The sequence below is a fragment of the Uloborus diversus genome, chromosome 1, assembly GCF_026930045.1.
Source record: "Uloborus diversus isolate 005 chromosome 1, Udiv.v.3.1, whole genome shotgun sequence".
Taxonomy (NCBI): domain Eukaryota; kingdom Metazoa; phylum Arthropoda; class Arachnida; order Araneae; family Uloboridae; genus Uloborus; species Uloborus diversus.
The window spans coordinates 188620698-188642414 of record NC_072731.1 but is presented as its reverse complement, the minus strand read 5'-3'; the positions used below and the strand labels follow the sequence as shown (position 1 = coordinate 188642414).

General features: G+C 32.2%; 1 protein-coding gene across 1 annotated transcript in view; it reads right to left on the bottom strand.

Moving 5' to 3' along the window:
- The window catches only part of LOC129234099 (transcription elongation factor SPT6-like), a 95114-nt gene that overhangs the window by 37669 nt on the left and 35728 nt on the right, over nucleotides 1-21717 (bottom strand). The window contains 15 exon segments of the mRNA XM_054867991.1: nucleotides 2767-2932; nucleotides 3676-3803; nucleotides 3960-4127; nucleotides 5213-5350; nucleotides 8608-8743; nucleotides 11758-11834; nucleotides 12210-12327; nucleotides 16288-16418; nucleotides 16499-16642; nucleotides 16720-16824; nucleotides 17992-18087; nucleotides 18179-18329; nucleotides 19640-19769; nucleotides 20405-20646; nucleotides 20762-20904. Coding sequence (XP_054723966.1) covers nucleotides 2767-2932; nucleotides 3676-3803; nucleotides 3960-4127; nucleotides 5213-5350; nucleotides 8608-8743; nucleotides 11758-11834; nucleotides 12210-12327; nucleotides 16288-16418; nucleotides 16499-16642; nucleotides 16720-16824; nucleotides 17992-18087; nucleotides 18179-18329; nucleotides 19640-19769; nucleotides 20405-20646; nucleotides 20762-20904 — 2073 coding nt within the window.

The window sequence follows — 21717 nt, the reverse complement described above, 5'->3', positions numbered from 1 at the left end:
TGACAAATGGGGCATTTATAGTGTTTCCTGCCAGTGCAAATTGGCCTACATTGGGCAGACTCGACGATCCCTCAAATTCCGGATAAAAGAACACGAAAATTACGTCAAAAAACAGGATCTCAAACGCTCCTCTATTGCTCAACATTGTTGGTCTTGTGGCCATAATTTTATTTTTAATTCCGCCAAAGTTATTCACGAGTGTTCGTCCATTCATGATTTAGATTTTTGGGAGTCATATTACATATGGAAAAATTCTAATTTAATCGTCAATGATTTGTCTAGCACTCCACCTTTTCCTAATGTTTGGAAGTCTGTTATTTGATTTATTTTTTGTCCGTGACGTTTTCACCTGAGTGCAACTGTCATCTGTAGTTCTGACGCAACCTTGACGTCATCGTTTCCGGTACTGCTCTCATATCTTTTACAACTCGTCTCTCATTCCAATGTTCGCCTCGACTGTGTTTTAGTCGGGTTGAACCTGTCTTCGTTTTTAATTGCACTGATGATGGCACTTGTATTTTAGAGTGCTGAAACAGCTGTTTGCTGGTTTTTTAACCTTTTTTCATTTTGAATTTGTACTTTATATACGTTGTCATATTTTATTCACTATGCAGTACAAAGTTTTCGACTACTTTTTATGTAAAACAATGCATACTTTGCTCACCCTGAAAACATGCTGTTATCCATGTTAGTTGATAAGAGAGATCAAATAAAGAAACTGGTTTTAAGTTGCATTTATCAACATTCGATCTAGAAAACAAACCAGCAAACAAGTGAGAATGTTTCAGATCCCAAAAATTGATTTTGGGGCATTAGAATACATTTATATGATTTCTTGGTATGATGTGAAAGTTATAGAGTCGCCTTTTACACGTCATTTGACAAAATAGGATTTACAGAGATTACTGGAAACCGAGAATTTAAATATGATTTCCAAATGTACTCTTTTTGAGCTTCTATCACTCACTCAAGCGATTGAAAGAGCTGTCAAAGAGGTCACTGCCTCTTCCAAATTCCTCAGTGACCACAAGAAAATATTAAGCTTAGTAAAAACAAGGCTGTTTGATAGAAATATCCGACCAATCTACGATACAAGGAAACAATTAAACTATTGAAGACTAATTTAAGAAATGTAAATGTGTGCTCTCATCGGTTGGGAGGAAGGGAGGGAGGGCACGGGTGGGACTCGAAGTGCAACGACCTCCTCCTGGTAAGTCCTGGGTAGTTCCACATGAACTACCAAAGAGTTGCACCTTGTGATGTAATAACAAAAAGATCAAGAAAACATTTTGATTATAATTTAAGTAAAACTTGAAAGGAAATATTAAATTATAAAACTGTTGAAAATATCGGAAGATTTGGAAATTTGATGAACTTTGGATGAAATGTGCAGACTGAAACCATGATCTAAAATGATTTTCAAAAATTCTTTGTATATTTTAGGCCTTGTTCTGACATTTAATAACCACTCGTCATCTTTTTTTTCCATTTCTAATACTTGAAAAGAAAATTTGAAAAATCTTAAAAAATCAAAAATTTCAAAATTTAAAATACCTAAAATGCGCAGACTCAAGATAACATTGTAAAAATTAAAATATTTTACAGATTTATTACTAAGCCTCATACACAGTAATTGAAAGATACCCGTTTCCGAAAGTCAAAAATTCATTTTTTTTTCACTCCACCCTAGTGCTCAGTAGCTCATATAAGTAAGTCTACATCCTTTTTTTTTTTTTTTAATTTTTAATAATGGTTTTTCTGAAAAATGGAGCAATAAACTGAATTACCCTTCAACAGTAAATTCTTTTAGTATTTGTTTTTTCTTTTTTTTTTTTTTTTTTTTTTTTTTTTTGCAAAAAATAAAATTATGGCAGTATTTTTTCAGATCAAGAATGCAAGATACTAAGGTTTACTTTTAGAAAACCCACAAACAAAATTTTTTGGAAGAATCAGAAAAGCAATATTCTATTAATATGGAGTATCTCCTGGCAAAATTAAATTCCTAGTACTGTTTCGCATCAAATAGAGCCCATGTGCCTCCATCTAGTGGGGAAACCGGGCGTTGAAATTTTCGAGGCAATGGCATCCGAGAAGTGGGTGGAAGAAGTGGTTGAAAATGAGAGAGAGGTGGTTGCTATGCGGGGAGATCTCACTAGGTTTGCAAAAGGCACTGCCTCTACCACAGCCCCATTAGAAAGAAGGAAAACAAATATTATAGTAATAGCAAGTGAAGTTGATGGAGACCCACCCAGTTGTGCTGATTCTTGAGAAAATGTAGCTATTTCTACATAAATAGCACAAAAGTAGAATGTGTCAGTTTAATATTTGCTTTTATTTAATATCTTATACTGATGCTTATTTTTTTTTCCCCCATTCTAAACACAAAACAACATAAGTTAGTTACAATACTGGATGATATTTGCCATTAAAAATGTAACAGAAGTTGTATTTCCAGTGTGGACTAATGTATCCCACACCTAGGGCATATTGGTCCAGTTCAAATTTCTGTTACAAAATTAATATAAAAAAGCTAATAATTTGAACATTTTCCAAAAAAAAAAAAAATGAAATGACAAGAAATATTTAATGAAACTCATTGTGGAAAATCAAACTGCTCATTTCATTTTTTGAAGAAAGAAAAAAATAAAAAGTAGAAAAGTGGGCAACAATTCCCGTCTCCCTCTTCTGAAAAACTTAAAATATTTTGATGAACCTTGAAGGTAGTAATTAAAATAATATTTCAGAAAAAGATAAAAATATAGATACTTTTAATTTTTCAGGGTTTTCTAAAATTTCTTCTAATGCACCAGCTGGGTTAACATCATCAGATGTATCGTCATACTCTAAAGCATCTACTGCCATTTTTCGAGCCCATTCATAAGCTTCTGGATGAACTCTGGAGCCATCTAGTACTTCAAGGTAAGTTTCAGTACTAAAATTAATGTTACTGCATTAATATCATAAAATTTTTCAACAGCAAAAGGAAAAACTAATAACATACACATATATTTTTATTTTGAAGAAGAAATGAAATTAAAAAGTTTTGGGCAGTGCATGAAAGCTCTCAGAACCACTTCAACTGAATTTTAAAATGTGCCTCATTAAATATAATGATAATTCCCAACATAGATAAAATTTTCAGAAAGTTAAAAACTATGCTTAAAGTATAAGTGAGACAGAGATAAACTTTTAGCACTGGCTTGAGTATTGCTTCTATCAAGATTTGTAGAGCAAAATGCAAAGAATGCAGTGGGGGGGGGGGGAGAGATCTAAGGAATTCTATAACAGTTTTTATCTGTTAGTAAAACTAAGGGATGCTAATTATGTGCAGGGGAATGTTTTATCATAACTATCCAAAAGTAACTGATTGTATGTTCAGAGAGTATGAAAAAAAAACATAGGAGGGACAGATATACATTGAGCTCAAAAGTTCTTCTGGGAAGGGTATCAGCAACAATTCATTGGAATTTTGATACAACATGGATTTAGTATTAAAAATTTTAATCATTCATCCAGATAATTATTTGAAACATTAACTTTTGACAAAAATGTGTCATAAAATCCAACATAATGAATGTTTACTGCACATAATAATCTAATAAGCCACTTCTTTTTTTCTTTTTTTTTTTTTTTTTTTTTTTTGAAAAAGATTGATATTATATAATATAACAATACCTGTCTACTAAGGAAGAAGTGTCAATTTTAATGAAACCAGCACAGTTGATGAAAATTTTTGGGCCCACTTTACAAAAATTGATTAGTTTTGCTCGGCTTTCTAACTGTTCATTGGCTGTCTTTAAAGTCTGGAATGAATAAGTGCAAAATTCAGCTAAATACAAATCAAACCTATGCATTGCTTCTGTTTTGTCATAAAAATAATTAAAAGAGCTAAATAATAATCTCAAATCAAAATAAAATAAATAAGCAAATTTTCTTGATTGCTCAATAGTTTAACACACCTTCAGAAAATAAGCAGCTTTCCGAGGACCAAGTCCACAAATAAATTGTACTAAATTTGAAGTGTGGCTAAATTGGATGGCTCGATTGAAGTCGACTCCAACTTCATTTGTTCGATTAACAAATTCCAAATAGAGAGCATTCAAGAGTTCTTCTTTATTTAATTCCTCCTAAAATAATAAATACAAATTAGCAGAAATAAACAACAAAGAAAAGGGAAAATAGAAGCTTCATCTCGAACTGTCTAACCAATTGTAATATTTAAAAAACACTACATGTTTTGCTCTATTTATTCAAATTCTCAAAACAATTTCAGTCAATTTCACTTCCATAATGTCCTTACATATGCATACCCAAAACTCTAAATCAAACCAGTATTTTCATAAAGCTGAAGTATATAAATACGCAAAATCTTTGGCATGCATGCAAAATGGATAGAAAAGAAATCCCAGGACATAGACAGACATAGTGTTAGCTAGATGCTCAATGAGTAATCGGTTTCATAGGAAAATGAGAGCATTCAGTAAACATGAAAGAGGCTGGAAAAGAAAAAATAAAATTTTGTATTAAATTATAAGTAAAATACTGCTTATAGCAAAAATTTCAAAACAAACAGCTGCAACTTTCAATTGACAGACACACAGAATATCTTTCTTTTTTTGTGACGCAAACAACTTTTGCCTGTTTAGAGATCTGTCAAACCTCTCGCCTTCAATGACGGCCAGTGGTTGCTGCCAAAGAATCGTGCATCTAGTTGTACTACATCCATGTGTGAATACTTATTTTGTAAAGTCAAAATCTTTACAGACTTTCAAATGTGTCTAAAAAAACTTTAAAGGCCCCCAATCATAAATATTTAAACAGTAATTTATGCTTACATAAATTACTGTTTACTTACGAAATCACCAGTCTTTGCTAAATTATAAACCAGTGTTTTTAACTGTAAATTATACTAAAATTTAAACTAAACAATGTAAAGATTCAAAACATAAAAATTAGGTTAAAATATCAGTTAAATACTGAAAGTACAACACCAGAAGTAGATATTTTTCCTCTGTTCAGTAAATGTCAGTGTGAACACAGCAACGCATACAAAAAGTATGACTGAAACATTTTTCTGCAAAAATAATAAGTTGCTGAAATTTAGGGCGGGGATATTATTTATCAAAAAGGTATTTAAACTACAATCACATTAAATGGTTACTACGGTAGTAAAAATGAGGGTGATGATGCATACATAATACAACATCAATACCTGTAAAGGATGGTATTTCAGACATAATATTTCTTCATCGGGGGTACACAATTGAGAGAACTCCATCAATGGATCTTGTAAACGTCTTGCAATAGAAACAGCTTGGCGTAGGAGAGGAGGGTAGTCTCGAAAATCATTCTATAAAACAAGAAATTCATCAAAAAACATGTGCCATTATGCTTCAATTTTGGAATACAACTCATATACTTACACAAAAATACTTTTCATGTTCTTCTACATTACAATATCATTCATTAGAATTAAGCAACATCAATAAAAAAAACGTTACTGTCAAATAAAGCTTATGTAAATCAAGGATTGCAATTTTGAAAAAAAAAAAAAGTTATTGTTTTGATGCATTTTTCTCTTTTTAATATTATATGCTTTACAGTTGATTTCTTCACTAGCAAAAATACCCAGCGTTGCCTGGGTCAGTAATAGTATTGAGAAACAATTTACACTTTCCTTTATTTATTTTTAGCTGTGCCCCGCGGTTTTCACCCTCGCTAATAAAACAATGCATTTAAAAACTATTTTAAGTACATTGAGCTATGATATAAAATTACACACCCTTGTCCATTGATGTTTTCCGTTAAATAAGAAAATCAAAAAAACAATTCAATAAAAAATAATTGAAAAACCTTGATTTATAAATCAATTTAACTTTACGGGTAGTTTAAAATGAAACCGGACGCTGAAAATCTTCCTACCCGTAGCCGGGTTCGAACCGGGTGCCTCAAATTATTAATGCAATAACAAATGCATCATAAAATATTGATTTAATTTCAATTTATTGCTGCTCCGCTCCTATTAGTCATACCATAATGTTATATAGCCTATTAGAGGACCCCACAGATGTTGTTCTGTTCAAACTTCGTAAATTGAAAAGTTAAAAAATTTCAATAAACTATCAAGTGTTTGAACCGTTTTGTTGAAAAAAATAAGTAAAAAGAAAATGTTTTAAGCTGCTTGGTGTCAGAATGCATATATTTATTACAACTTGATTTATCTAATGCCCACTGAGCAGTTGTTTTATTAACTATTTTTTCTCTTGTACTTGATGGTTTGTTCTTTCAGCCATACTCAAAGCATAAAAAGTGTCCTCAGATATTAAGTGTAAAAAACTAACTACCCATCTAGGACAAACGGGAAATACCACTGCAACATCCCCCATATGAAAAAGAATAAAACAATTGAAAGGATATCGTTTAAAAAAATGATAAAGGTAAAAAAAGTTCTCTGAATAAGTGAAAATAACTCATCCCCCTTCCCCTGTCGATGTAAAATAAACATTCTTCAACTAAAATGACTAAATACTTTTTAAAAACAGAAAACAATTCTTTGCAATTTGAAATATTTTACCAAATAAACAAAAAATACAATAAATTACTTTAACAGTAGCTTTAAAATGCAAACAAATGTTTACGCAACTCTATTGTTTATAGCCAAAGTCGCCAAGTCATCACATTACTGTAATCCAGCCGATCAGTGAGCGAAGCCAACTCCAACCGATTAGCAGTCCGATCTTTTGAACGAAAACTTTTTAAACTTCATATATTGCCTAATTTGTTCTTTCCACCAAAGATAAAGATCTTCCACTGCACTGATATTTTGTGTACAGAACTACCCAGTTGTAACTTATTTGGACAAAAATAAAATTTGCTTGGTCTTTAAATTTCATCATCTTTTCTTTTAATAATGTACTGATTAGTTAGATGATCCTTAAAGTATTCTTGACATTGGTGTCAAAACTTAGATGGATTTCAGCCGAGAAACAAATATTGCTAGATACGGTACTTTCTGATCATTTGGTTAGGAAAACCCAAAGCACCGATCTGGTCACATGGTTCAACTGCGACGACAGAACACATGTTTCGTGTGAACCTCCCAAAACTTTACTTTAAAATATATCTTGGAACCTAAAATCGTTGCTTTCAAGAGAGAAAGAAATAAAGCTTTCACTCTCTCATCCTACATTTTATCTATTCTCAATTGACATACCACAGTAGGGAATTTCATTACAAAAAGCAGAACTGACTTTCTTATTGTCCTTTGGCAGAAGGTTAAATATTTATTTCAATTCTCGCTCAACAATACCTTAAAATAAATATTAATCATTTGGGAGATATAACCATCCAATGTTTAAATTAATTAACAAAAATGTTCCTGATTCAATCCATCGCGCTTCGAAACCATGTTCGCCACAACTTACACACAAAACATTTGATCAAAATCGGTCCAGCCGTTTAAAAGTCTTATGGTGACAAACGTCCGCACAGAAGATTTTTATATATTAAGGTAACCTTCCTCAATAAATGGACTATTCAACACAAAAAGATTTTTTCCATTTGAACCAATAGTTCCTGAGATTAGTGCGTTCACACAAAGAAATTCTTCAGCTTTATATTATTAGTGTAGATGTTCTAATAAAGTTGGAAAGTATGAGCAAATTTCATATTGAGAACAGCTTCCGATTGATACATAATTTTAATATTTTCAGTTAGTTACCACCCTTTAGCCAGGGCTAAGGCAGAAATACACAAAATACACCGCCAGCTCCATTACATCTGAGGACTGCAGTTTCGTGCTTATTAGCACTCATCAGCCCAGAATACGAAGTGACTGAGCTGGAGGTGGAAAAACTCTTTAAGGGAGCCAAGATTAGCCAAACAAACTGGTGGCTAATATAAAATGAGCACGGACCAGATGAGTGACTGAAACAATGGTCTGGTTCAACTTGAAGATTGAAGGCATGGCATGATATTTTCAGTACCGTCCTATAGCCTGGGGTCCAGGTACAAATATAATAAAATACACCGCCGATTCATTCTTCGAGTTGAACCGAACCATTGTTTCTGTCACTCGTCTGGTCAGTGCTAATTTTATATTAGTCACCAGTTTGTTTGACTATCTTGGCCCCTGTAAGAGCTTTCCCACCTCCAGGTCAGTCACTGCATATTCCGGGCTGATGAGTGCTAATAAGCATGAAATTGCAGTCCTCGGATGGAATGACCCAACTGGTGGTATATTTTATGTATTTCTGCCTTAGCCTTGGCTATAGGGCGGCAACTTACTGGGGGGGGGGGGGGGGTAGTAATTAAATCTCCATGAATTTAATTTGACATGTGTTGAATTGATCTACTTTGGGAGGAGAAACTTCAAATTACAATTATTTGGTACATAGAACATTAATTGCATTAAGAGAGATATTCTTTTGACTAATATTCAAATAAGCAGCTCGGTTGTGCATAGATACATGTTACTCTCCTTTTTCAAGTGTAGAGATGATAACCTTTTGTATACATTCAGGGATACATTTAAAAACATAAAACAGCCAATAAAATTTTTGCTCTTACAATTTTCCGAGCAAATAGCAAAACTTATAAAGAACTTACTTCTCCTTTATTGGAATTCATATAAAGTATTCCAAGCTCATTATCCACTAATTCAACAGAAATGGGAGGAAATTGCTCACTTTCCATCAACTCATTGATAACACCTCTGACATCCTCACAGATCATTATGGCATCCCTAAAAAGAAATATAATCTGGTGTTTTATCTATATAAATTTTAAAAAAAGAATATATTTATATGTATGTATGTTTCCTATACAAATCCACAGTTTGCGACGGATCTCGACCAAATTTGGCAGGGAGGTACTTGGGCACCCAAGAAAGGACATAGGGGGCTTTCAAATGCCAAAAAAAAGAACCAACTGTTTGAATTTTAATTTTAGGGTCGGAAAATGGCATTAAATGGCTTTTTCTAACCAAAATAACTATTCAATTAGTACAAATTTAGCCCCATTCGAGAGCCCACAAAAATACCCCATGAATTAATGTAATTTCTTCAAATTAAAAAAAATAATAAATAAATAAACAAGGCTGCAAAATCACTGGGAAAAAATTTAGAAGTATTTTTAAGCCTAGTATAACAAAATTATCGTTTGTGCGATCTCATTTTAAATTAGAGTAAATAAAATCATTCAGAAGGTAGGCACTTTTTTTTCTCGACAGTGACTAAATAAAATTTTGTTTTTGTTTCAAGATAAAAATTTCCTCTTTTGATTATTTTTTGGCAATTTATCTTCTTTCTTTTTTTAAGGTGTATTTATGGATGGTTGCGTTTAATTTATTCGGAAATTTTTGATTTGCTGTTTTCTTTCTTTAAGAATGATTACTTTGACAGGAAATTTTAGTTCCCCCCCCCCCCCCCCCCTCAAATTGAAGCCTGATTGTTGAACATGCGTCACTTGACATAACTTTTATTTTCGAGTTATGCTGGGCAATGTTGGGCAATGCAGTTAGTAGGGTCTGGTGAGGGAAAGTGGTCATAATTCAAATAAATGGCTATACCTTGGAAATAAATGTTTGAATGAATGTGAAAATTTTATTTTAGGGTAGTGCCGTTAGAAACTACATTTTGATTACAAAATTTAACAATTGGCAAAATTTTATTTGGTAAAAAAAAAATATTTTGTGTGACTGTGAAATTTTTAAAAATCTAAACACCTTTTTTAATTTCCTTGGGAAATTTTGTTCGTTAAATTATGAACAGTTTGACTGCACAGGAAGCTTTCTACATGTCTCATGAACTCTTACTCATTAGCAGTTAGCTGAATCTATTTTGAATAATTTTTTAGAACAATTTAAGTAAGATGGGGTAAAGTGGTCATAATATTAGGCTTAACGAATATTGTTCTTCTAAAGTCACTTAATCTTTAAGTATAAGGCAGATATAAATTAAATATTAATTTCACTTAATATGTATTGCTTTTACAGTAAACAGGGTTAGATATATGAGTATATGCGCATGCATACACATATACTCGTGTAGGCACGTATATATACGTATTCACATAAATGCAACAATAAACACGTATTTGGGTGTCTCGTTGTATTTTTTATCTATACAGATATACATTCGACTATACACGTATATACCCACTTATACTCGTATACATACGAGCACTTATATACTCAGGTAGACATGACGTACATATGCGTATGTACTCGAGCAGACACTTACATACTAGCATATGATATACATGTATGGAGGGTGAGTTTAAACTCTTAGGCAAATTTTTAAAAGGTGTTAGAGAGGAGGAAAAGAAAAAAGAATCATAAGAAACATATGGTCACAAACTCAACGCTGACGCGCTACATGCACGCAAACCCAGAAACTAATGGATGTAAAACATGTCACAAATTTATTACAAAAAGACAATTTTACACAATGACTTAAGAAAGTTTTAAAATGATTGATGAAATTTGAGCCCGGCATGTGTAATATATGCGTCGCAATCGCTCTGTTGCACTTACGAGACTTTTGAAAAGCTTTCAGCAGTCGCTGCGCCTTTGTTGCGATGCGTGTATTAGAGCTACTACAGGCCTTACTTTTTAATAACTGCTCTAAATATTTCTTAAAAACTAAAATGTCGGGTAAAATTATTTTAGTGCAACAAATTTGTGACCTGTTTTCATTCCATCAATTTGGTGCATGTAGCGCGTCAACGACCATAAGTTCCTTATGATGCTTTGCTTCTTATCCTCCCCTTTCACACCACTTAGATTTTGCCCAAGATTTCGGATTAACTCTGTAAGCATACATGTATATTAGTGGAAGTACTCTTAGATATACGTGGATACATGTACTAGTGTTTACACGTAAATTTACGTATATACGTCTAACAGGTATAGAATCGTGTTTACACATAAACATACGTATATACTCTTGCTTCCATATATATACACATGAGTAGACACGTACCAAACAAGCACTGGATATATCCTCGAATTAACTCGTGTATACTCGTATTTGTATGTATGTATCTACACTTTTATATGCGTATATACATCGACTATACACGTATATACTCAGAAATTCAGGTATGCAAGTATATACTCGAGATACAAGTGCAAACATGCAAATGATGATCGTTAATACGCGTATATACTCGCATATACACGTGACTCATACATACTTGTGAAGACACGTATACTCCTGTAGGCAATTATGTATACACGCTTATATACTCGTGTATACACGTACTTAAGTTGACACGTGCACGCATGTATCTGAAGTATACATGTATCAATTCATATATGAACACGTTTACTCATGTTTACACGACACGAATATTCTCGTGCATACCCGCATATACTCGCACATATACTTTTAACAATGAAAACAACCAAAATATACAAATATTAGGGTTATTTGTAACAGTTTTGCTGCTGTTTTTAACTAGGACCACTTTACAGCATGCTATGATCATTCCCCACCCCATGGGGTAAAGTGGTCATAAATACAAAGGGAAATGAAAGTGTTATAAAACTACTTAAATCAATATTTTTTTTCCTGAAATTCAATGTACCGTGTTCTTTAATAATGTAATGTAAAGTAATAACAAAGAAGTTGAAGTGTTTAAAGAATTTATTGTATTTATTATCCACCTAGGTTGAAAACCTATGATTTGACCACTTTACCCCACCAGACCCTATACAATATATTAAACAAGAGAAAAACAGAACATTATATTTACCTTGATTCCGAAGCAACAGCAACAACATGAGGTTTTTTGGAAGAAATTAAACCCTTTAATGAGTTTAAATCTTTTTCCTAAAAATAGAGCAATATTTAGAAGAATAAAAAAGTAAAATATATAAAAATATAGTTACATGAAAATAATGAAAGTAATTTAAATTGGAAAATACAAAATGCATTCAACTTATATATAACCAATATAGAGAGCATTTAGACACATGTCTGTTTTAATTAATCTTAAGTAAAAAGTTTAACAAATCCAGATAATTAAGTACATCCAATGCTTGCTCTCTTGGCAGTTTAAAGAACATTTGTTAGCACTGAAATTTAAACACTTAGGTAGGAATTTTTGTGAAATATTAAAACGTGAAAGATAGTCAAGGAAAAAAAACATAGGTTATTATAAAGAGAAATTTAAAGTAAAAATTGTTAAAAGCTTAAAAAACTTACTTTTAAAACCCTATCTTTTTCTCTAAACGAATTCTTTCGATTCAGCAAATATGGCAAACGAAGATATTCCAGTACTTCACCATTGCCATCAATCATTGCACAAAATGCGGGTATTTCTCTTCAAATGGAAAAAAGAAATCATAAATTTAGTTATAGGTATGATGTATTTAAATTGAGATATAAAACAATTTATAAAAATGTCTCAAAAGTCAATTTTTTCCTTCTTAACATAGTACAGTTCAAAATGTGCTTTCATCAGTTCCCATACTTTTTTTTTTATTTTTTGCAGTTCAAACAAAAGTATTGCACTATTAGCTGCGAATTTTTTTTAAAAAAACCATACTACATAAAGTCGAGTCTCGACGTACACGAGGGATGCCTTCCAAGACACCTTGCGTAAGTCGAAATTTCGCGTTGCGGAAAAGGGCATGTTTACGAATTTTTGGTAAAAAAACCTAGCTATTTTAGGCGTTTGTAAACACCCCCTCAAATTGTTTTGAACTGGTTCTTAACTATATATTTCCATTTATTACATAAAGTGAATTTTTACTGTAATTTAAATTAATCTGTATTATTCATTGCAAAATATTGTTACGATGCACAAAATTGTGTGAGAGAGAGATAAAATAAAAGTTTGGTATGCCATAGCATGAAGTAATAATAAAATGCAGCACTATAATAGTACTGTACAGTAAATACGGTAATTATATTTAAAACTTAAAATATGAAGATGGTGATGATTTACGCTACGCAATCAGATTGTTATCAGTCTTCCCCTGATAAAGCTCAAAACTCGCAGTCGCCAGTCGCCAAATGTGACCAATTTTCAAATTTTGGCGACCATTATTTTCACTTCAGTCGCCAATATGGCTACCATTCGCCAATGCAACCTCCCCTGACCTATAGTCTTGACATATGACCTTTCCCCAAATTCTAAAAGTTTGGCTATCGGATATCCGGGGATGAAGGAGGGAAGGGGGGAGCATTGTCCAATTGTGGCTAATTGTGCTATGTGTTCTTGTTCTGAATAGAAAACAAAAATAGCAATCACGACGGCAAATTCGTTACAAAACTTCTATTTTGAAAACTCGGCTTTCTTTAAACGCGATCGTAAAAATAGACAAATTTCATACACCAAATTAGTAAATTATGCTTTTTTGGTCTTAAATTCATTTTTCAACTTTATTTCTCCTTAACAAATGGCTATTTCTTCGTTTTGCGGTATTTTTAAACTACGCGTTTTCAAAATGGCGTCGCGTTGTTATTGTTCATTTTTACCAGTTAAGACGAAAATGTCCTTTCCAAAATAAAAAGAATTGAAAAGAATTAATCTTGTACATTTGGTTTACATATGAATAAACAAAAATGGCGCCTTTGAGTCAAAATGCACCGAGACAAGGTAAAAACGATATTGCTAAAAAAAATTTTTTTTGCAAGATTTTTGATTTTTTGTTTTAATCATATTGTTTGTTTTTCCTTTTTTTTCTTTTTAAAATATAAAACCTACTGGAGGAGAGGACATATCTGTTTATTTACTTTATTTCTCCTTAAAAAAGTTGTTATATTTAAGTTTCGCGGAAATTTTCAAAATGGCGTCCCGCGCTCCCGCGTTTTCAAAATGGCGCCGCGTTGTAGATTGTCCGTTTTCACCAGTTAGAAGAGGAAAATGTGTGTTCCAAAATAAATAAAGAGAAGTACAATCGTATTTATAAAACACATAAATAATAAAAAAAAAATGGCACCCTTGCGTCTAGAGAAGGTGGAAAGAATACGGCTGAAACTCTTTTTTTCTTCTGCTGGATCTTTTATTTCATTTTTTGTTTTTTTTTCGTTATGTTTTATATTGTTTACCTTTCTTTTATTTATTCATTTTTTGACACTCAGGCTTCGATTTTTATAAAATTCTGCATGCATTTGTAAAAACAAAAAAATATTTTTGTAGAATCGCAAATGGTTTAGGTTTTACATTCTGTTCAAGTTTTTGGTATTTTGTTGTTTTCTTTATAAAGGAACTAATTCATGTTTTGGTTGAAAGCTATGATGTTTCTAGAAGTTTTGAAAGCTGAAAAAATTAATAATAATAATAATCTTTTTTATTTATTTATTTTTTTATCGTGATATGTTTTGCTTAAAGATAAATTAATGCAGATTATAGTTTGCAAAAGATGTGTTAAATAATATCTAGGCAGAGGTGCCCGTTCCCCCCAAGTTCAATCCCCCCCCCCCTCCAAAATTTTTCCTCAACCATCTTTTCCTTTTTTATTTTTAGCTCGCTTTTAATTTTTTTTTTTTAAATATTTTTTATTTACTTATTTATTTTTAACTAGTGATACCCGCACGGCTTCGCCCGCAATAGAAAAATCAAAAGGTCTTTTGGTTCGCCTGTATATTTACAAATAATGTATAGTGAATTTTCTTGCCAGTTGGCTTGTACCGACGTTACGGTTCCACGTTATGATAATTTCGTATCTCGCCAACTGGCTTGTGCCCATGTTACGGTTCCACGTTACAATAATTTCGTAATTTATGATACTTTTTTTCTTAAAATTGGAATAAAAAAAGAACCACATCGAATTTTCGAAAAATCGCTTCGAGGTGCACACCCCCATGCTACATACTAACTTTGTGCCAAATTTCATGAAAATCGGGCCGAACGGTTTAAGCGCTATGCGCGTCACAGACATCCTACGGACATCCTACAGACATCCAGACATCCTCCGGACAGAGAGACTTTCTGCTTTATTATTAGTAACGCACGGCTTTGCCCGTAATAGAAAAATCAAAAGGTCTTTTGGTTCGCCTGTATATTTACAAATGATGTATGGTGAATTTTCTCGCCAGTCGGCTTGTACCCATGTTACGGTTCCACGTTATGATAATTTCGTATCTCGCCAATTGACTTGTGCCCATGTTACGGTTCCACGTTATGATAATTCCGTAATTTACTCGTCCATCTTATGATATTTTTTTCTTAAAATTGGAATATAAAAAAACCACATCGAATTTTCGAAAAAATTGCTTCGAGGTGCACACTCTCATGCTACATACTAACTTTGTGCCAAATTTCATGAAAATCGGCCGAACGGTTTAGGCGCTATGCGCGTCACAGACATCCTACAGACATCCAGACATCCTCCGGACAGAGAGACTTTCAGCTTTATTATTAGTAAAGAAGATTATTATTTTATAAGAAACGTTCTTTGCTATGCCAATGACGTATACACACATACTAAATAAATAAACGGAATAAAATAAATTAAAAAATTTAAATTAAAATAAAGTTCGGCTATCATTTTTTGAGATTTGGCTACCATTTTGTGAGGATCTGGTAGCCATTGGCTACCAATTCAAAATTTGAGTTTTGAGGTATATCCCCTGACATAGCATGCGTGTCAGGAAACTCGTCAGAAGAAGAGGAAGAACAAGAAAGAGGAATGAATTAATCTTCTACTTTCCACCAAAAGATTCGTGTTGTGGGTGAGGAATTCTCGTTAACTATAAAATTCTTCACTCAAGAAAAACTTGCGATATAACCATTTCGCGTAAGTCGAATCGCTTTTTAGCGGGAGACAACTGTATATTTAAAATCATGGAGTAAGTGGAAGTAACTATATAATCTTTGAGACAAATTTTTCTGACTTTATTATATTTCTCTAGTTGCTATAGTATCACTTATGTTCAAATAATTGCCTCATTCAGAAAAATAGAGGCAGTTTGGCAAAAATATTAGATTTAAAGTCAACGTTTTGTGGAAAAAGTAGCCAAAAATTCATCCATGGCTGATTCAATGAATAGTAATATTTAAACAGCCAGCAGAGACTTCCCACAGATTACTACTTTAAGGAAAATACAGTCAACTTGTGATAACTCGAAAGCCTTATAACTTGAATATTTCTTTATTCTCAAACTCTAGAGGAGACTGTGGGAACCTCCCCCCCCCCCCCATCACTCGAACTAAAAATAGCTGGAAAGTTTTAGCCTGTTCCTTGGAACTTTGAGTTACTGAGAGTTGACTGTAGTTTACCAACTTGTTGCATAACAACTCGACATAAATATTAAAGATGAATTTAAAGCCTACCTATCAGGGGAGTAAGCAATAGCTAAAATTCTAACACCCTCTCTCGTATCAAAATCTTCATCTTCCTCAACTTGCCCATCAACTTGGTACGGAGCAACTTTCAACCAGTTGTACAGTTTTCTACAACATGCCTATTGAAAGATATTCCATATAATAAAGGAAATTTGTAGTCCATCATAAAAACTTAGATATTATACTTAAATAAAAATACCTTAACAACACCTTCTTTAGATTCACTTAAAAGGCGTAGTTTAAGTTCTTTTTGAAAAGTTGGATACAAAATTTTGGTCAATGCAATTTCTAAGGCTTTCTGTCGCTGCACATTCCATTCTTGAACATTTTTGCTGAATTCATCCTATAAATCAAACATGTTAAAAAGAATAATAAAGAATTTTCTTTGAAAAAATTAACGTCATCAATGAATTTACATACACGTTCGTAGAGTTGCTTTATTTCTTCAAGATATTGATGATGTCCATCAGATTCCGTGTGTTTATCCATTGATACTGAGATCTTGAGAAATCCATCTCTTTCAGCCTGTGACAGAAAAAATGTATTATATTAGCTAGTGTATCAAATTCATTAATAGTCATTTCATGACAAGTTGCGGATTGATTCAATGAGTTAATATTTTCTATCACTAGAACAGGCCAAACCAAAGCACTAACATTTGAATGCTATAAAAATAAGTTAACATTTTTTGACATGAAACTAAGAGATGTGACATTCAGTTCTGAAGGAAATAGAAACGGTGAAAATACTTTTTTTTACATTTTTCTGTTTAAAATTTTTTATTAAAAAAATCTTTTGCAGGCTATTCCAGCTGTTCACCATTAGCAGACCTAGGATTAAAAAATCACCAAATTTAACATTCCGAATTTTGATTCAACTTGTTTTAATGAAGACGGCAAGTATAAATAGAATGGCTGACAAAACTTTTAAACTGTCATGTTATTGCTTTCAATGAACGGAAGAATCTAGGAATTTAGCCACAAAAATTAGGAAGAAAAGTTGCACCAAAGAAAATGTATCTTTAAACCTGTTTAATGCCAAAGCTGCGCAAAAATGCATACTTTATCAAGACTACTATTTTCTTTCTTTCTTTTTTTTTTTTCTCGACATATTGAGGTAGTATCTTGATTAGAACAAGTACATTGACTAGGTAACGGACATTCAAAGGATGTTTAATGTTAATTAAGGCGATAACTTGCTACTGTAGAATTAATTTCTGTTGTCAGCACTTTGCCCATTACAAAAAAAAAAATTGTGCTACATAACAGCCATGTATTTTCTTCAAATAAATATTTATCTAAAATGATAAAGCAATAAACTAAACTGAAAAACGTAAAATCGAAATCGTACCTTACTTTTTTCCCTAGGCACCATGGCCTTCTTTTTTGTGGCAAAAGGTGGTAATAGTGGCTCTGGCATGTGCGATGAAGATGTGCATATCACATAGCAGCACATGCTAAACAGCGTGATTTATAAAAACTTTTCAATGAAAGCCTACCTATGGTCTGAATTTTGCATGCATTTAATTCAGAACTTTAAAAGAGTCATTTATATCTGTATGCTTTTTGCCATCTCATACTGTTTTTTTACAAGTTCTTTTACTGAATGTACTGGAGACAAAATTCTTGAACATAAATTATATTACAAAACACTAGAACTGCATCAAAATAAAACATTTTTAAAACTTCATACTATTGAGAGCTTCAAAAATTGGTCTCCTCTCAAATCCTTCACAGGTTTATTTTTCAAATATTTCATACTGTAACATGGATGATTTTCATCAATTTCCTATCAATGAAAATAAATAAATAAATAAAATAATTTCAATGAAGAAATTTCACTTGAAAGTTTTTAAAAATTAACTAATTTTAATGTTTACCTTTACTCCTTTTTTAGTTGGCGCCACACAAATCTTGGCTCGTTCAAAATACGTTTGGCGGACACACTGCCTTACAGCAGGTTCTCTTGAAATTTGAGTAGCTACCATAAATTTTGCAGCAGATAAGCAATCCTCACTTGTTGGGAAACGCCTTAAAAATTAGGAAATTTCTTTTGAAGTTATCGTTACAGAATAGCGAAATTATAAGAAGGAATGTATTAAAAACATAACTGCATAAACTTTTCAAATTATTCACTACAAATGTTATAAGATAGTGCTTAAAAAAGTTTTCAAAGGTTTAACAAACCAAAAAATGTAAGTAATTTCAATAACTATGAAACAAGTTCATCCAGAACAAAACAAATATAGTCGGACCTCTATTTAACGAAATCGAGACCGAAACTGGTATAGGTTAAATCGGAGCTATTCGCAGTATCGGGATGCAAAAGAGAATACACTTGCCTTATCTGAAAGCCTTAATAAGCAATTGCATAAAAATAGCCATAATTAGAAAGTGTACACTTTTTATTCAGCACTCCGAAACTTATTACACACTAGTTAATTTGAAATTTTGTAAGCAGCAAAGTACTTCAGTTTCATTTGAAGTACTGAGCTTGACAATTTCCTTGTTGATTGACTTGAAATAGTTCTCTTTCAACTCTATGGAGAGAAAAAAATACTGTGTCATTTACAGCCTGCTGCATGAGATATGATTTAACAGTTTCCAGGTCATGTAAAACATTAGAAAAAATAAGTTTTAATGAGAGTTTCACTATCTCTTTTTGCATCAGAAACGCTATTCATTGGTTGCCTCCTCGCCTGTCAAAAATAGCTAATTCCAAAAAAAGTCTTTTCCTTTTTTTTTGGCTTTGAACAAAATGGATAGCTCATTTGGAAAACAATCCAGTATTTCCAACCTCCAATAGTATTTCCAAATAGAGGTTTGTTAAATCGGGGTCCGACTGCATACTTTTCAGTGTGACAATATATGCAGTCTTTAGATTCATTTTATTGGCATTTTCCCTTCTTAAAAATTATCCCCTTATTTTTAGAGGGGTCACCTAGATAGCACAGCTGTCATTTCAAAATTTTCTGGGGGAGGAGGGGAGCAATTGGTTTATGTTTCCTACATTTTAGAAAAAAACAACAAAGTATGAATAAAATACCTAATTTCATTATGTTTCTAAAACCTGGGGGATGGGGTGTCAATAACCCCCCCCCCTGACCACCCAAATGACAGTTCTGTTAGATAGGGGAAAAGTTTTATTATCTTTATTTCTTGAAGAGGTTATCAGCTTCTAGTGATAATCCACTTTTGGGGTACTTACCTTATTTATATCACAATAAACTATTTCAAACTTAATTTTCTGTGCTTTTAATATTAATATTTTTACAAAAAAATAAACAAAAATTTATCTTTACAGAGCTTTAAATAAACAAACAACGGCTAAATATCCATACTTGCTAACATAGTCTGAAGCTACTTCCTTGGGTTCAATTGGATACTGCTCAACTTCATGTCTTTGGTAATTGTCACGTAAATTTTCACCAAACTGTTCTGGAGTAAGACCAAATTTTTTAGCTAAACCATCTGCAATATAAGTATCAACTATTAGACTAACACCTCAAAATAATGTATTATTGTGATTAATAAATCATTTTAATGCAAACCCGAGTACAGTCAGGCAGGTGTATGGAGTAAAATTTTTAATGCTGAGTGAAAATCGTCCAACTAGGAAAGAATTAACTTCTCTTTGCATCATTTTTGTCAGCTTTTAAACAAATTTTTCTAACAATCAATTCAGGTTCTCGTGTCATAAAAAGTACAAGCAATCTGCTAACCCAAGAGTATTAATAACATTAAAATCTAGGCTTCCTTTAATTTTATAAACACTAAACACAGTTACTTTGAAGAATATTCTATTTTATTTCAATTATTTTAAATTAAGTTATAATAATGCATTACACAAAATAATTTTAAAGAATAACTCGTGTGCAGGAAAATGAAAATTTGGAAAGACAATTCATTCAAGAATAAAAGGAAAAATAGATTAATTTATTAATAAATACAAAATTTACATCAATAGTGAAAACGTTTAAAACAAATTTCACGAAAGAATAGTAAACAAACACTGAAATTAAAAATCAGCTTAATGAGATAAGAGCATTGATAAAATATTTTAGCCTAAGTGAAAGAAATAAAGAAGCAGCAAAACTAATACTTACCAATGCCACATTCTTTGCAAACCACATATGAATTCTTGTGCGGTACATGTTTAATTTTAGAACTTTCTTGTTCTTGATCAGCGTCAGCGCCTTCATTTTCAGCATTTTCACAATTTAAGTCTCTTTCCTTTTGTTCCTTCTTCTTAAAATGTTCCTTCATAAGAGGAACATCATGCCCATAATATAACATAAAATGCAAATAGCAATCTTGAACTTCTTCTACATTCTGTGCTTTCTTTAACCTAATTTTGAAATTCATATTTTCAGTAACGAAAATTATGATTAACTGCACCTTCACAAACATAGCTAAACAAAACACATGAAGTTAGAAAAACTACTATCATAAAAACAATTTACCTATAAATGTCTCCAGCGTCTAAAGCTCTCAGGTCTTCTGCTATAGGCTTATCAGGATCCGCCATCACAACATCACACTGATATTGCTGCATTCTTTCGAAGAGTCGTTGTAAGTTCTGTTTCCTAGATCTCAATTGGCACCACTATTGAAAAAATATCAATAACGAACACGGATAATTGCACAAAAGTTTATATTTCTTATAGATCTCATCTTTTAAAAACATTTTACACCATTGTGTAGAATCACCAAGCATTTTAATATATTAGTGAAATAGAAAAAATATCCCCTTTTAAATTTATAACAATGAAATAAACTTTAGAGGTAATTTTTAAGCCATATAAAACCTTATATGATAGTTTTTGAGGTTATTACTATTATTATCATTTTGTTTGTTTAAAAGTTTTGCACAATCATAACCCCCCCCCCCCCCCCCCAAGTAAAGAAAAAAGTTTTTATATTTATTAACTGTCATCTCATGTTATTGGTGACTTTCCTTGGAACAGACAGATATCCAGGACATTTCACTTTATCTTATTGGGTCTGATGGATTTTGTCCATCCATCACAATAAAGAACAAATTCTCCAAATTCTTGAAGCAATCCACAGCTACCCGCCTTTTAGGTAAATGAACAGAAAAAAGGGGCAGCAAATATCCAGCAATGCTAAGTACTCGGCTAAAAGTAAGAGAGAAGTGACACATGGAGTGAGTGTGTATGCTACATGCACATATATGGGCCCAGAAAAGAGTTACTTTGTGTCCCAAACTTTTCAATTTTTCAACTTTTCACAAGGGATGCAGTTTTTTTGGCATTATTTAGCAAGACATTATAAGTAAATTCGTTAGACGGCAAACGTTTATAAAAATTCTTCATTTATTAAGAGATATTGAGAACTAAATTGGTAAATTTGACAAAAACTAGCAATATGCAACTTTTTTCTCAGTTTTCTTTAACTT